The sequence below is a fragment of the Engraulis encrasicolus genome, chromosome 11 (assembly GCF_034702125.1).
Source record: "Engraulis encrasicolus isolate BLACKSEA-1 chromosome 11, IST_EnEncr_1.0, whole genome shotgun sequence".
NCBI classification, from domain to species: Eukaryota; Metazoa; Chordata; class Actinopteri; order Clupeiformes; family Engraulidae; genus Engraulis; species Engraulis encrasicolus.
This window is the reverse complement of record NC_085867.1, coordinates 54512092-54528662: the sequence shown is the minus strand read 5'-3', so window position 1 is coordinate 54528662 and position 16571 is coordinate 54512092. Positions and strand designations below refer to the sequence as shown.

At 41.5% G+C, this 16571-nt stretch overlaps 1 protein-coding gene across 1 annotated transcript in view; it reads left to right on the top strand.

Moving 5' to 3' along the window:
• The window catches only part of LOC134457800 (homeobox protein cut-like 2), a 17603-nt gene extending 1356 nt beyond the window's left edge, over positions 1–16247 (top strand). The window contains exons 2-6 of the mRNA XM_063209770.1: positions 12544–12598; positions 13989–14165; positions 15404–15515; positions 15723–15796; positions 16168–16247. Coding sequence (XP_063065840.1) covers positions 14015–14165; positions 15404–15515; positions 15723–15796; positions 16168–16247 — 417 coding nt within the window. The 5' untranslated portion in view covers positions 12544–12598; positions 13989–14014. The remainder of the gene's footprint in view (positions 1–12543; positions 12599–13988; positions 14166–15403; positions 15516–15722; positions 15797–16167) is intronic.
• The last annotated feature ends 324 nt before the right edge of the window (positions 16248–16571 follow it).

Genomic DNA, 16571 nt, shown 5'->3' with positions numbered 1-16571 from the left:
GAATGTCTGTCTACTCCATGTTGACTGTTCAACTGTTAATTGTATTGTCAGGCAAACTGAAAACATATGCCTGGGATATGTATGTAAACCTCCAGGCCTATGGTGACAAGTTGGTAGGCCTATCTCATCATCACAACTTTGGATCAATCCCATTTATTTGCCACATTTCATTTCCCTGTTAGTTCTATGTTGCAGGCATCATCATCAATCATCATCCAATCATCATCCTCAATCATCATCCTCAGTTCCATGCTTGTTTGACATATTTGGGGAAGATGGAACATGGGCTATTGTAAGTAGGGCTACATAGCATTAGTAGATGCTTTTATCCAAAGCAACTTACAAACGAGGACATAATCAGCTGTGTGGTGGCTGTGACATACCAAACCAAACGATGCTTGTTGTGGTGGGTTACCTATTTCGTAAAGCAAGACTATTAACAACGGGGATGTGCTGGTTGTTGAGGATTATACTTGATATCAATGCATATCAAAATGGTTATATCTTACAACTGCAGTCTAAAAGGTGACATTGATTGAATTGCATCATATGGACGGAATTGCATAATTTGTTTGTAAAGTTTAATGTCATAGGTCTACACAGCCCTTTATAGCTACTTGGAAATGGCGTATTTGATTGATTTAAATTATTAGATGGGCCCAAGGCATTTGTAGACTTCTTAAATGGTTTGGCTGGCAAATGGACTTTACTAAAGGAATAGCCAACTGTCCAACCTATACAGGCTACACCCATGGTCATATACACAGGTTACATCCACTATTAACTGTATGCATTTTATAGTTATACTTTCCTACTGCCTCAGACTCAATAGGCCTAGGTCACACTGGGTCACTTTTTAACCTGGTTGCCATGGTGACTGGGGAAAAATCAGTACTGGGGAAAAAATCAATCCAATCCATCTGCTGAATGGGATCAAAGTCTGGGAACAATCAATGCAATCAATAGATCAATGCAATCAAATGTGCTGATCTCCAGACATTCTCAGAGAGCACATACAAAGCAATGATGGATGTGCTCAGGTCCACCTAATTCAGTATTGAGCTCGGCATACTAGTAGCTGCATTTACATGCCATGAGCCTGTAGCCTATGCAGCAATTTACTATTTATCAATGGCAAAAAGCACATAAAACCACAGAAATGTCTTGTTTGTTTGGTGCAGTTCATTCATTTTCAATAATCAGTCAAGATTTGCTAACTAGTCTCTTTTCAACAGAAGACGCTTAATTTATCTTCACCACATTTATGAATTAGTATGGCTAAATAATTTATTTTCAATGACACACTTAAAGGTCTGCTAAAATGGCTCATTTATTATTCATTTTTCCACCTCTACTTACTAACCAAGTCTGGATGGACATGACTGAAGCCAGGTCTTTCTGGCCTTTTTAAAGCGCTCTGCTACCATTGCGTGTCTAGTACCTTATCCTTGAGGATCCAGCCCCTGATTAGTCTGAGAAGATGATGGCCAGACTGACTTGAGTTTATAACCCCCCCAACACCATCACCATATGCATTGTCTACCCACACAAAGAACCTTAGTTGATTTGAGCTGTCAAATGTTATATGCTGTTCTTCCTAAATGGCAGTATGTTCTCCTACGTTAGAGGAGCTGATCCACGTGAAAAGGTAAAATGATTTTACTTTACTATCTGGTTATGTTTATTCAGTTATTATTCTGATTATTTTGGTGTCCTATGAGCCTACGGATATGTTACACCTTATTGCCTATAGTGGGCAAAGCCATTTAATTTGAAGGCCCAGACAGCTAGCCTAGTTGAGAATAACTAATCGTGTCTGGTTTCCATGGAGATCTCATGGTAGATGTAGGTTTTCTTTGGAAGGGGGATAAATGAATGGATTTGTGTTCTGTTGTGAAGTCAGTCTCGATACTCATCAGAATTGCATATATACGCTGAGGGAAAAATATCTGCTTACTGCATATTACATCCCACAGAAACACATTTTCTTTTTTAGTTGTGTTGGTGTATGTATGTATGTGTGTGTGCGTGTGTGAGTGGAGTGAGGTTGTTTTTTGGTCATGCTGTGCTCTTACCAGGACAGGACGGAATAGGGCGGTCTATAAATTGATGACTCTCAAAGCCAAAAGCATTGATTACTGTTCCATCACAACATCAAACCAAAAGCATCGATTCCCTCCCTCCTCCACCACATCATCCGACTTCAGTGCACAGAATGTCTGATTATTATTAGACCAAAGAGCCTGAGAGGGAGAGAGAGAGAGAGGGGGATCGAGTCTTAATTCAGTAGTAGTAACGTAGTATGAATATGTGCTGAAAACACACGCACACGCGCACACACACACACACACAGGCAGGAGCAGGGGAAAAGTTGAAGATGGCTGCCAGATTTAAGTGAAACTATCTCAAAAACAGGGGGGAATCCACCATCAAATACATGCTCCCCTGTTTAATTTAATTAGTTAGGGAAGTGGGAAGACTCATCTACATAATGCAATTTGCAGTAATCTAGACTGTTATGCGAGTCATCACTTAATGAGTTGTTTATTGGATTTATTATGTTATGTGACATTGCTTGCCGGTGACAGCAGCAGTCAGCACAGTTGCTGAAATCTGAGGTTATATTGAAGAGGGCAATGGATCTCAGACTTAAGAAAATGTGTTTTCGAACACTTCTGAATAATACCATCCAGTTTGAAAAGGGAAGTTAACTTCATGCTGTGCAATAGATTGCAAAAAGTAAGATATTTATTAGCATCCAACCACACAAGTCAGGATGTGGATGCCTAACTATTAAAATTGCTTGCAGCAAAGTAAGTTAATGGGTCTGTGATGGGGAAGCCACCAATTTGATTGCAAACAGCTTGACCAACTTGTGTTTGGTGAGCTACACAATTTGTTTTGCTAATTTAATCTTAAATAAAGGGGGAATAATCCTTTCCGGTACTGAGTCTATACCTTAAAGGCACACCTGCTATTCTGCTGTCTGTCTACAGAGGTCATTTGTATACTCCTGTTTTAACGCTGTTTTGTAGCTGAAGAAGTTTGGAATTCACAGCAGATAGAGTTTGGTTTGATTTATTGACGCTTCCCGCAGCTGTCTTGCTCGAGGTGGGGGCATTGACGCATTGATCGATTGATCTGATTGATTGAGGTGCCCGCTGACAGAGGAGAGATGGAGGGTGGGGGATGGGGGAGTGCGCGCATGAAATGACTGATGAATTGAATCATTGATTATGCTGCTATTGATTTTTTTTCTCCCGCTCTCCGTCTTCCCTCCCCTGCTCTCACTTCCACTCCTCTCTCGCCCGCTCGCTCCCACTCCCGCCCCTGCCTGCCAAGCCGCCTACCGCCTACTACACCCCCCCCCTTCCCCTTCCCTCAAGGCCCATAGCCGGCTGAGGGGGCGTATTGATCGCGAGTTTATTGATTGGTTTAAATGCAGACCGTCTGAAAGCCCTTTCTGTGTTGGGCTTGTCCTCGCTCAGCCATGCAGGGGGACTAGAGTTACACAGAGGCTTCCGGTAAGAGAGATCTCAGTTTGTCGTAGAAGACTGTTTGCTGTTCTTCATCCTCATGCTCACTTGCTGAGGATAGACAGTATATTGCAGATTTTTTTCCACCCAAAGCGATCCATAAAATAGCCTAATGCATGATTTGATTGACGTGTAATCAGATATACAGCTCTGTGTATTCTGCACTGCAGGGCATCAGATGGATGCCATGTTTATCTGAAATGAAAGACACAATGTCTTTCCTGATTTTTTTTTTGTCCGTCAGCTCTTTGTGCATTGTATCGTTTTTGCACTGTATAATTTTGATGACGCGAAGATGACCTCTCGTCAGATGTTTGGCCCGTCCCCAAAAAACCATTGGGACGTTAGGAGGGACACACCAGACGCACCCACACCCACCTCCACCCACCCGGCTGCTGCCTCGCACGGACCACCACCCTTCCCCCTATTTTCCCACCAACCAGTCGCTCAGTCGCAGCCCTGTTCTCCACCACCCCCCTTATGACCCAGACAGACAGGGGTCAGGGGTCATTGGCTAGCCTGTATCGATTAAGATTATTTAGAGGAGGGGGAAGGTGAAGTTTAGGTCCAATGAATGGGGTCACTGGGGGAAACCCAAAGGGGCCCCCTCCAGCACTCGGGCCTTGTGGGAGCTGATTCACAAAAAAAAGATAATGAATACAAGCCATCACTCTCATTAGACTGCAGATGACACTATCACTAATACAAACTAACAGTCTTTTTGAGTACATCTGTTTATGGCACTGTAGTGGTATAAACCACTCTTTATTTTGGTGATTGTTAGTCTTGGTCAAGTTTCAGTTTGTTTACATGGTAGATGTTTTAACCCTGGACTGACTGTTATTGGCCTCCTTTAGCTTTTTATTAGCAGGCTGATGTCCACTCAGTAAAAAGTGATAATTTTCCCGATTGTCGTTTTAGGTCTGTAAGGACCACCGTATGCACAGTCTACTGCAAACATAATCCCAAACTGCAATTGCGAAACAACATTCCATATAAAATGGAAAAAAAATATTCCATTAGCAGCTCTCCTACACTACACCCTCCTACTTGATCTCTAACTAATATTGATGCTGTGTGTGTGGGGCGGGAGAGAGAGAGAGAGAGCTTACTGATAGCGCAGAATGTCCTCCGCTTGCCTATAGCGGGAGGAGGGATTTGATGTCTCGATGTCCGTATCAATTTTATTTCCATTAAAGGCTTCAGACTGCTTACGTGGGCCCGGGTGCCTGGTAGTGATGAATGCGGATTGATCAGACAATAGGGCTCCAATCGAAGGTGGGGGAGAAATACCACTTCCCATTGTTTCTCCATCCTTTAGCAATGGTTTTTAAGCCCAGCGCGCCACAGCGATATTTTACACCCCTTCACCCCGGGCCAGATAATTAGATTTTCTTCATCAGTGCTCTCAGCAGATTCTTGTTATTCTGTCATTTTCTCTCCTCCACGCAATGGGTAGGGAAATCAATAATGCTGGAGAAATGTGATGAAGCCGGGCATGTTGTGTTGTGTTCACTTACAGCCAACGATGATGCTCCTCCAGTCCAGACGAGACTGGGGTTCCAGTCAGCCAGCCAGCCAGCCAGCCTCAACAATGACTGACAGAAAGACATACTGACAGACTGACTGAGAGTGTCCAGACAGTTTTCTGTAGGTTGTGTAATTGCATATGGATGCTATGGGTTTGTCACTACAGGCCCCTCATAATTAGATCTATACGCTAACATGTGCTGCCAAGTGCATTTTGTGGTGCGTGTGCGCGCGCGGTAGCAGCTTACACATTTTGTGATGTGTGCGTATGTGTGTGCCATGCGCATGTGTGTGCGCTTTTGTCAGAGACAGAGACAGAGAGAGAGAGAGAGGAAGAGAGGAGTGAATGTGTTATCAATGTAAAGCTCAGTGGGACTGAGGAGCAGACAGCATTAGGCATTAATCATAATTACATGGCTTGTCAGATGGACATGTTTATTCATTTAGGCGGCACGCTCATCCTGAGTGACACGAGCGCGTTACGTGGTGGCTCCTAGGATGCCATAAGCCCCCTGCTCCTTATGGTTACCATGGCGTTGCCATGGTTCCTCTTAACCAGGGACGAGTCCACACACACACACACACACGCACATACACACACACACACACACACACACGCGCGCACACACGCACACACGCACATACACACACACACACACGGCTGTATAATATTTTGGGTGCCGTCCCCTCAAGGAAATGGAATGAGAGGGTCCTAATATAGCCTGATCTTACCATACCCTCGTACTAATGTTGAACAAGGAGTCCACAGCTGCATAACTGAGCACCAATTTAAGCAGGTGAAAAGTTTGAATTCTTTTGACGTTTAGAATGATTGGCTCTGGTTAGATCACTCATGTTTGACCGTAACATAATGGGCCATTGCCAAGACTATACAATCCACTCGACTGCAACCCCCTCCCCCATTTTAGGGAAATGATAATTAAGCGTAAGCTTACAGAGGGCTAAGGCCAGGCTAGTCCTATTATGCCTCTGGGTTTTTATGGTGGCGTGCCCTTGGCCAAACACTTCACCTCTTTCTAGTTAGGTGGTTGATCTCATTCAGAAACAGCAGCTGAGCGCTCGAGATTGCGTTTATTGTTCTAGTTGCATGCGATTTATCACCAGATGCATCACAATGATATTCATTGATTACTTTCAGAGGCGTAGATCTATGATCGGTAAACAATTGACAATGGGGCCCAGTGGCCACTAGACAAAGGCCCTGCACCGACAGAAGACATGCGGGCTAATGAATACATTATTCAAGGTCATCATAACAAATATTGGCCATGCTTATTCTATGTGGATGGATGCAAAGAGCTTGCCAATGTTGTACATTTTTTCTAACTTGGAGCCAACTTCCTTGACTGCCTGCAGTTCAAACAACTAAACCACAGACTTGATGCAGACTAGTTAACGAACTGAATGAACCTGTCTGTTAATAGTTAGTCGAGCTCACTGGGTTGAACGAGTCTCACTCTCTCCCAAGCCGCTCACACTTTTACTTCATCATTTATACGCAGAAAAAGATTTGCTGCTGCAAAGTTAGTCAGACATGATGTAGTTTACTTCCATAATTTATGCTGCCTATTCACAAAGATTGTCTTTTTCATGAGTATTTCTCACCACCATCAATTTCAGTAAATATTATCTCTTATTACCCAATAAATATTCAAGAAAAGATCACATTTGGGAATGGACACCGCAGTTGCAATGCCTACTCTGGCCACCGTCCTCTTACATACTCTACCTTTCAAGTTCTTATGGGTACACACAACACCTTCTTCAAATATGGCGACTGCAAATTATTGATGATACTGAACAATATTTTAACAGATCTTTTCCATTTGTTTTTGAAAAGCCAACCACCCTCATCCCTCTCTCACACACTATCTTAGGTGGTAGAGAGACTGTGCCGTTGAAGCTGACATTCTTCTTAATCAAACAAATGTAACACACGTTCATCTCAACCTTACTTCATTGAGACCTTACACTTGAACTTGGAATGCTACATCACTCTTGCGCAGTCATTGACTCCCAGCTCTTCCATTCACAAACTTGTGACTTACAAAACAGGTAGTGACATACAGGAAGTAAGCTTAAAGGATAACTTCCCCCACACTCGCACTACCCTGGACTTGTCAGTACCTGAGAATTTTGTTTCTTCAGCCTTTCCCGAGATCCTGGTCATTGTAATGGGGGCAGGCGTTTGTTTACATTTTAAAAAAAGTCTTGATTTATTCCCAGTAACCTCCAAAAGGTTATGCAACATCAGCAGACAACTAGCAAACAGCGATACCTTTTGGGATAATATTTGGAGTAGGCCTATGTTATTGAAAGTTTTTTATGTAAACAAAGCCTGCCCCCATTAGAATAGTTCGGATCTCGTAAAGGGCTGAGTCGAAAAATGCTGCATCACCGGGTACTGACAAGTCAAGCGTAGCATGAGCAATACAACAGCATATTGAAATTAGGGTGGGAGACATGACGCCTTGTTTTTTCGTAACATTGGTTAAAAACCTACAAAACTGTTATTTTCCTTTAAAAAACAAATGTCAATGAAAGAAGATGTGGTACATTATGTTTCATATTAGTCTTAGATGAGAAGAAACATTTTTGTTAAGATTTATGTAAAGGTTTATATGTCAAATTTCCTGCGGTGTGACTGTAACATTAATGAAACAATATATAATAATATATATATAAATTAACCAACAACATTTTGAATAATGTATGAAGCATTTGGCATGATTGCATAAATCTTAACTTTAGATTAAGATATGTGAATGTGGAAAAAACTCAAGACAGTAATATTAACTACAAGTTCAATTTCGTAACACAAATTGCGTCCTGTGGGGTGACATGTATGTCAATGTTTGTGAATGGGCAGCTGCAAGGCCAACTACAAGGGTCTGAAAGACTGGCTCCTAACCAGTCAGTACCTCAGTTATTGGAGAGTGCTGTGGAAGTTTAAGGTGACTCGTAACCTCTTAATATGTCTTCATATTGCAATCTTTCTGTCACGCAATGCTTAGGTTCATTTTATGGTGTCCTGTGGTGTGACTGCTCTTATAGGAGGAAAAAAAAGTTTTTTTTTATTAATGAAAACACATATTAAGATTAAACACAATATCATTATCAAGTTAGCATGAGCTCAGATGTCAGTCATGTATACAAAAGGATTAAAATGGCCATAATGCAGTGAATTCCCTGTGGTGTGACTCCATTTTCCTGCGGTGTGACATGCCTATGCTATGTGTTGATGCAGGACACATTTTCCCAAAAATGGCAAAAATAAGGTGAAGTTCCACAGACCACTAAGTGCTTTATTTTTTTCAATTTTTTTCCAATTTTTATCCATCATTTTTTTCAGGAATTTGACAAACTTTTTTTTTTTTTTGCGTTACGCCCTTAAACGTCAACCACCCATTAGCAGAAGTTATCCTTTAACGTAAAAGGACAGGACCACATCAGAATAATTGCACCAAAGATGAATTCTGAGTAGGTTAACACTTCAAGCTCTTCAAGTAATACAGGTAATGCAAATATGTAAATCAAGTACAAAAATACAGATATATTAATGAGAATATTTTATTTCATACACTTGATTTACCCTTAACCTGTTTTTGACTACAAACACAGATACCCATAGATAGAAGTCCGCCAGGGACTATATCAAGCTAATGGGATGCAACTAGGTACTTACACATACTCACAGGTGCCTCACTGGTGGGGAAAATGCTTGGTGCTCTGGACACTGTGCCACTGGCCCTTATGAATAATCTGGCCATGCGTCCTTTTTTTTGATAGTTGTCACCACCATACTGTTAGGTCATGAACCAAGCAGTCAATAGACTAGATGTTGTGAGATCCCAAAACCAAGCCTTCGCTCTTTCTTTTTGTTGTCAGAGTTTGTGATTGTCCCGAGCTTGTCCTAACCAGCCATCATCAAGCTGAAAAGCTCTCGAGTCTGTCAAGACAAAACTACAGAGACAAAGCCGCCATGTCTTGCAAAGTTGGTTTCACAGATTCTCTGAATTGATGAAAACAGTTTTTTTAACAAACAGAGCTGTGATTGCAGCACCTCTACAACCCTGCAATCAAGAGAACAACGGCTGTTTCTTTGGATGGTGCTGATGCTAAATTGCAGGGTGCTCTTACCATAAGTCTGGCGTCCATCGGATATAAAATGTTACATACGCTGAGACAATATCTCTTGATTGTGTTTAACAAAAAAAACCCTCTGGTTTGTCTCCAGATTGTTGGCAGGAGTTGATTGTATGATGTGTTGGAAAATTGTGATTGTAAAATTTAAATCGCTTGTGGAGTTTTAAGTACAGCTTATTGATCATCTGCTCAAAACCTTTGGGTGGTTGACGTTTAAGGGCGTAACACACACAAAAAATAGTTTTTCCAATTCCTGAAAAAAATGATGGAAAAAATTGGAAAAAAATAGAAAAAAATAAAGCACTTAGTGGTCCGTGGAATTTCGCCTTATTTTTGCCATTTTTGGGAAAATGTGTCCTGCATCAACACATTGCGTAGGCATGTCACACCGCAGGAAAATGAAGTCACATCACAGGAAATTCACTGCATTATGGCCATTTTAATCCTTTTGTATACATGACTGACATCTGAGCTCATGCTAACTTGATAATAGAGGTGCTCCGATCACCATTTTTTTGGCCCGATCACCGATACCGATCACCAAAAATCTTTATCTGCCGATCACCGATCATTGCCGATCACAGAAATTATTTCCTATTTTTTTAATAGCCTATTAATTATCCTTATTGAATACCATTTCTGGCCATAAACCAATCAATCTTAATTTGCACATGTCGCTTTCACAATGTAGGCCTATTATTAGGCTATTACTATTATTATTATTATTATTATTAGGCTATTATTATTATTATTATTATTATTATTATTATTATTATTATTATTATTATCTTTTAGCTCTTTCAGACTAGTGTTGGTAATATAGCCTACAAGTAAGTCTACAGTATTAATCAATTTATAAGTTATTGCATATAATTACTAAACTATTTAAGATTGAATTGAAGCTCAGACACCTGGATCTCAGTCTCTCGTCTTCTGCATACGATAAAAAACCCTGTCGCTTTAAATGAGCAGCCGCGTGAGGAGAGCCCCTCCCTTCTCTGTCACTCACTGTCCACACAGCTGCAGAGCTCCGCGACTGTTCTGTGAGTCTGAGCTCTCTCTCCCTCTCCCCTCACCTGTTGCCGTTTGGCGTTTCAGCGACTATCAAACTAATCGACTGACTGTCAATTACAACTTTGAAAACAATAACGTTGGCATGCTTGTGCGGACAACGTGAACTTGTCGCGTGCTGACCGAGGCAACTACACAGGTTATAACGTAAAATGGCTAACTGGCGAGAAGTAGTCTGTCGCAAATTACACTTGAGATTCTACATACACAAAACAAGAAAAAAAACTTCACTTGAAAGAACAGGCAACACGCACAACACAGCGTGTCTGCGGGGAAAGCTCTTTCTCTGTAACACTGTCATAGATTGTAGAATTCCCTGCACAGACTCATTGAGTTTCACCGTGCACTCTGTTGCTGTTTGGTGTTGCAGCGACTACAAACTAATGACCTGGCTGTCCATTAGGCTACAACTTTAAAAACAATACCGTTGATGATTGTTTTGGAAATGTTTAGTTGTTGCGTGCTGACATGCTGTAACTCAAAATAGCGAACATGGCGAGACTGACACGTCATTCGCAAATTACAAGCGTCATGTAAACGGCGCATGGATCGGAAAATCAGATCATTGTTGATGCAGATATGATTATAAATGGTGAAAATGAAGGAGGGAATTCCAAAAAGTTAAAGACAAGTAAATATGCCTATTTTGGTGCAGCAGCTGTGCAGAGCCAGCACTTAGGCTACATGCAGGCAGCGCCAGGTGTATAAAGGCAAAATGGTTGCGTGAGGAATTTAATATCTCTGGATCGGTTTTTTGATCGGCATGTTTTTCCGATCACCGATCAGGCTATTTTTGGCCATTATCTGCCGATCATGATCGGCTGCCGAGCAATCGGAGCACCTCTACTTGATAATGATATTGTGTTTAATCTTAATATGTGTTTTCATGTATAAAAAAGACTTTTTTTCCTTCTATAAGAGCAGTCACACCACAGGACAACATAAAATGAACCTAAGCACTGCGTGACAGAAACATTGCAATATGAAGACATATTAAGAGGTTAATAGTCACCTAAACTTCCACAGCACTCTCCAATAACTGAGGTACTGACTGGTTAGGAGCCAGTCTTTAAGACCCTTGTAGTTGGCCTTGCAGCTGCCCATTCACAAACATTGACATACATCTCACCCCACAGGACGCAATTTGTGTTACGAAACTGAACTTGTAGTTAATATAACTGTCTTGAGTTTTTTTCACATTCACATATCTTAATATAACGTTAATATTTATGCAATCATGCCAAATGCTTGATACAATATTCAAAATGTTGTTGGTTAATTTATATACATATTATATTCCAGGTTTCATTAATGTTACAGTCACACCGCAGGATATTTGACATATAAACCTTTACATAAATCTTAACAAAAATGTTTCTTCTCGTCTAAGACTAATATGAAACATAATGTACCACATCTTCTTTCATTGACATTTGTTTTTCAAAGGAAAAATAACAGTTTTGTAGGTTTTTAACCAATGTCACGAAAAAACAAGGCATCACGTCAACCACCCCTTTATAGAATTTTTTGAATGTTAATATTGTCAGCTCACTCTGTAAAGCTGTGACCTATCCTTTAGTGGTGCCTGCCCGCTCATTTAAGTGTATAGAATAGACAGGGCTGGTTTGGCCAAAAAAAAATGGTCCGGCATTTTTGCATGGCCCTCTAAATTGTGGGCCAGTCTTTACAGAAAGACATAAAGCCTCAACTGCATCAGCCCCTTAGGGCTGTTGTCCAACCGGGAAATGCCCGGTTTGCCAGATTACCAGTCCAGGCCTGTAGGATGGTGTCTGCGGTCTTGTCGTGTATCACTGCAGAATGTAATAGTTACCAGTCTAGACTCTTCATAACATATTCCTTCCATCAAACCTCATCTCTCCAATGTGAAATGGAGGAAAGGGAAGACTCATTTTCCAACCCACCCTAAGAGTTAAACAATTGAGTTTTACCATTTGTGAATTCGATAATCCAGATCCCATATCTGCCAGCAGAGTCTACAGATCTGACAGCGGCACTTCAGCTATTATCTTACCTCAAGACATTGAATTTGTTTCAGTAGCAAGTTGACTGTGAGGACTCTCAGTCACCCAGCTCATGTTATCCAAAGAGTACAACATTCTGAGTGACTGGACTTTGTTCCTCATCCAAAGAAAAAGGGACTTTCAAGCTCAGTGTAGTGACTATTTTCCAAGTGTGGAGTGTGCCCTAACCCCTCCTCTTTCACTTCTTCTCTCTGCAGGACAAGGTAAAGGCTGCCCTCTTGTAGGTGTACCCAGATTTAGTGGATGTCTCAGGTAAGGCAATCTTTAGATTCTGATCAGCTGTTTTAGTCAGGTCAAGTTCAACAGCGCTCTGTGTACTGCTGTTTTTTGCGTGTAGAATGTAAATGTTCCAATTCCGCCTCAACACCAGAAAGAAGCGACTACAAGAGACACTTTAAATGTCAGACAGAAATCTAATCTGTCTTGGAATTACTTCAGACTAGCCTTCACATTCATTTGCTTCAAGCACGCCACAGATGCATTCTTCAAGTACACTCAGGCACACATGCAACTTACTTGAATCCATTACACACGCAACATACTTGCATCCATCACACACACACACACACACACACACACACACACACACACACACACACACACACACACACACACACACACACACACACACACACACACACACACACACACACACACACCACATTGTTTATTGTGGTTAGTTGCTGAGAAGTCATTACATGTCCAGGCAGTGACCTAATGCTGAGTGAGATCACGGGCCAGTCAGCACTCACGCTAACCCATCGCTTATCAATACTCAATATGTCATCGGCCAGCAATAACATTTCAGGCCGACGAGCCATTGATTTGAGCCCCATGTCTAACACACACAGTTCAATGGGCTTGATCTCGCCCCCCCTCACACACACACACTCACACACACACACACACACACACACACACACACCCACACCCTTTCTCAATTGCTTGCCCTGCCCTAGTGTGCTTTTTTGCTGAGAAGAGGCAGTTTAATCTTGGGGTGCTCTGAGAGATTGTTTCATTGATGTTATTGTGTTCAATTTCTTGGCAAGATGGACTCTCCTCATATTAACTGATGCAAAGCTGCCCCCTGCTGGAGCTTTTGAGCAGTGCGGAATGTGTGTTTCCCCTTCGTGTGTGCTCATCATCAGACTCAAATCAGATTGAAGCATTAGTACTGAATACATATAGTACATAAACTCCATGTGCGTTTTATACATGAATATAAGCCTAGTATACCTAAATACTTTACATGTGTGTTGCATATCAAAGAATTGGATTATACAAGTGGTTGCCAAATTATACTGTACTGTATATTTTTAGGGAATTTTACTTTGGCAAATGTTGACTCTTGTAAACCTTTAATTTCTCCACTGCATCTGTGCTACTCTCTGCCTGTAATTACTCTGTGCTTGATGTTTGATAACACTTATCTCCTCCTGCTTTATAGTCAATTTCTTCTTATGGACTAAACTTACAAATGTTGTGAACACTACAAATCATATACACGCAAAAAGCAGTACTATAGAATACTGGTGTGTTTGACCTGACGACAGCCACTGATTATAGTACTGTTCATACTGTCCCATGCATCGACAACATGAATTAATGTGTGATTCTCCTGTGCTTCTTGTTCTGTGTGTAGCCATATCTCCCCCTGGGCCCACCCCCATGTTGGAAGAGAGGCAGATGAAGCTGCAGGATCCCTTCCCCTCCCATGGCACGGCGGCAGCAGCAGCAGGAGCGGCGGCGGCGGCGGCGGCAGCAGGCAAGGCCAGCAGCAGGCAATTGGATGGACAGCTCAATGGGTCATCTTGCCTAGGTCAGGACCCGTCTTTGGCGAAAGCCTTAACTAGCCTCCCACTGTAGGTGCTATGGCAGGTTTAGTGGCTGATCTGGGTATGTCAACCCAGGGCAGGTGGTAAAGCTCTTATGGTTTTGTTTTGCTAGTGAAACACAGCCATAGGGCTCTTCTTCTGTTTGGGTTAGGTACTAAGTTACGTCCTTGGCATATCTCATATTCCCTTTGACAAGTCGTACAGAAGCACTGCGTAGCAATATTAACAGCAATATTACCTCCTTGACCTGCCTTGCCATGAAGACTGATGGAGGAACAAATATATTAAAAAGTATTGAAGTAGTATCTGAAATGTTTCTTAGTACAGTCTTCAAATGTCAGTAGGAAGCAGAATCTTTTAAGCCATACTGTGCCATTTTTTGAAATAAGCTTATTTATTTTACATCTCTGCTTGAGTTAAATTATTGAGTTTTACCCTTGATCCTGTACTTTCAACCGTTCTCTGATAATTCTCTGAAATTTTACCTCCAATCTAGCAATTAACATTGAATCCTATGAGACCAACTCGTGGCTAGCTGGTCTCATCGAATTCAATGTTAATTGCTAGCTTGAAAGTGAAATTTACACTGCCATACTCGGAGAAGGGCTGGAAGTAGGGATGCAAACGATTAATCGATTAATCGACTTTAATCGATCAATGCATTAATCGATTAAAAAACCATTAATCGCAATTAATCGACAATTCAACTGACAAGAGATCCAGGTGAAATGGGCCTGTGAAGAGTGTGTGAAGAGGGGCGTGAATAGTGGGAATATTTAAATCACCTTTGGATTAAAGAATTGAAATAGAATTAATTCAAATGTGGCATTTAATCTCAATTTTTAGTTACATTTTTAGATTTAGTGTTTGTTTTTTTCGAGAAACATTGAGAATTCGGGGGGAAAACGCCGCTTATCAATTAATCGTAAGTCGATCGATAAGGCTATCGACTAATGATTAATGAATTAATTGATAATTTGCATCCCTAGCTGGAAGTACAGGAGAAAGGTGAAAATCAATTATTTAACTCAAGGGGAGGTGTAATATGAGCTTGTTTCCAAAATGGTACTGTATCACTTTAAAGCATGGTGTTATCAAATCTCCCTGTTGATGCTGCAATGTCGTAAGATCAATCCAAGTTCTTCTGTTTGTCAAAATGGTTGTTGTGTGTCCCCGCAATGTTTAAAGTGTAGCATCTGTGTCATTGTGTTGTTTACCCTAGATGGGCAAGAAGACCCAGAGGAGAGGATGGTGCCCAGTCAGCAATCGCCCGCCTCCCCCTCCTCCCCAGTTGACCCCAGCGGGCACCGGGATCAATGCCAGACACAGCAGCGGTGAGTCCATACTGTGGGCATCGCATCACATCACATCGCCTTGTTCTGCCCAGCCTCAGTCAGTCACTGGCGAATGCAGCACAGCACTACACTCAGATTACACATGTGGTTTTTGGAGTGTTATGTCTGCTCTTGCACATACAGTAAACTCTGTCTGTCTGTCTGTTTGTCTGTCTGTGTGTCTGTTGTGGTTATTGTTGCCAGTAGCCATGACCAGACAGAGATGCCCTTCTCCCTTCGGCTGGCCAAAGCAGAGGAGAGGATTCGCTCCCTACAGTCAGGTGAGGAGACCACAGCAGACATGCAAAAGCCACCTGTCTGAAATGCCTTTCCTGTAAAGCATCAATACAAGCTACTGTTTTTAATAGAGATAATACCCGACATTAGAGATGGATGGGTGGGTTTGCTGGGATTATTTTTCAATGTTTCTTCCTCTGTATAACAATAAATATGAAGGTATACATGTACCGTATTCAGGGGTTCTGTTTCTTTCCATAAGCATTATTCATTAGATGGACAGCAGATAGACCTCCAAAGCTACCTGTCTGGAAGAAATGCATTTCTGTGAAAAATCACATTTTTGATCTCCTTTGATCGAAGAGGTTACTGTGAAAGTGAAAGATGAGTATATGTGGTTTTCATCTCCCTCCAGCCTTGACAACCTCTCAGAGTGAAGTTCTCAACCTGCAGCGGCAGTACGATGAAGAAAGGTGCTCCAGGTCAGACTTCTAAAAGCTGTTCCAGCTCGCAATAACCTCTATGAGACTAGACTTAACATGACACGCACTGACATGCCATACAGAAACATGTACAGTATGAAAGCATATTCATGGAAAATATATTCTTACATTGTGCACTATTGAATGGACTAGTAGTTTTTCATCCCTTTTACAAAATGTCTGCCTTTATCTTTCAGATCAAACGATCCTGTCAGTCTGATGGTTGCCAATATTGAAAAGGCCAACCAGGTGTGATGTTTTTTTTTCTCCAAGTCAGTCATATTAGTTTTTTATATTGCTCTGTGATTGATTGATTTTACTGAGATACATTTCTTTC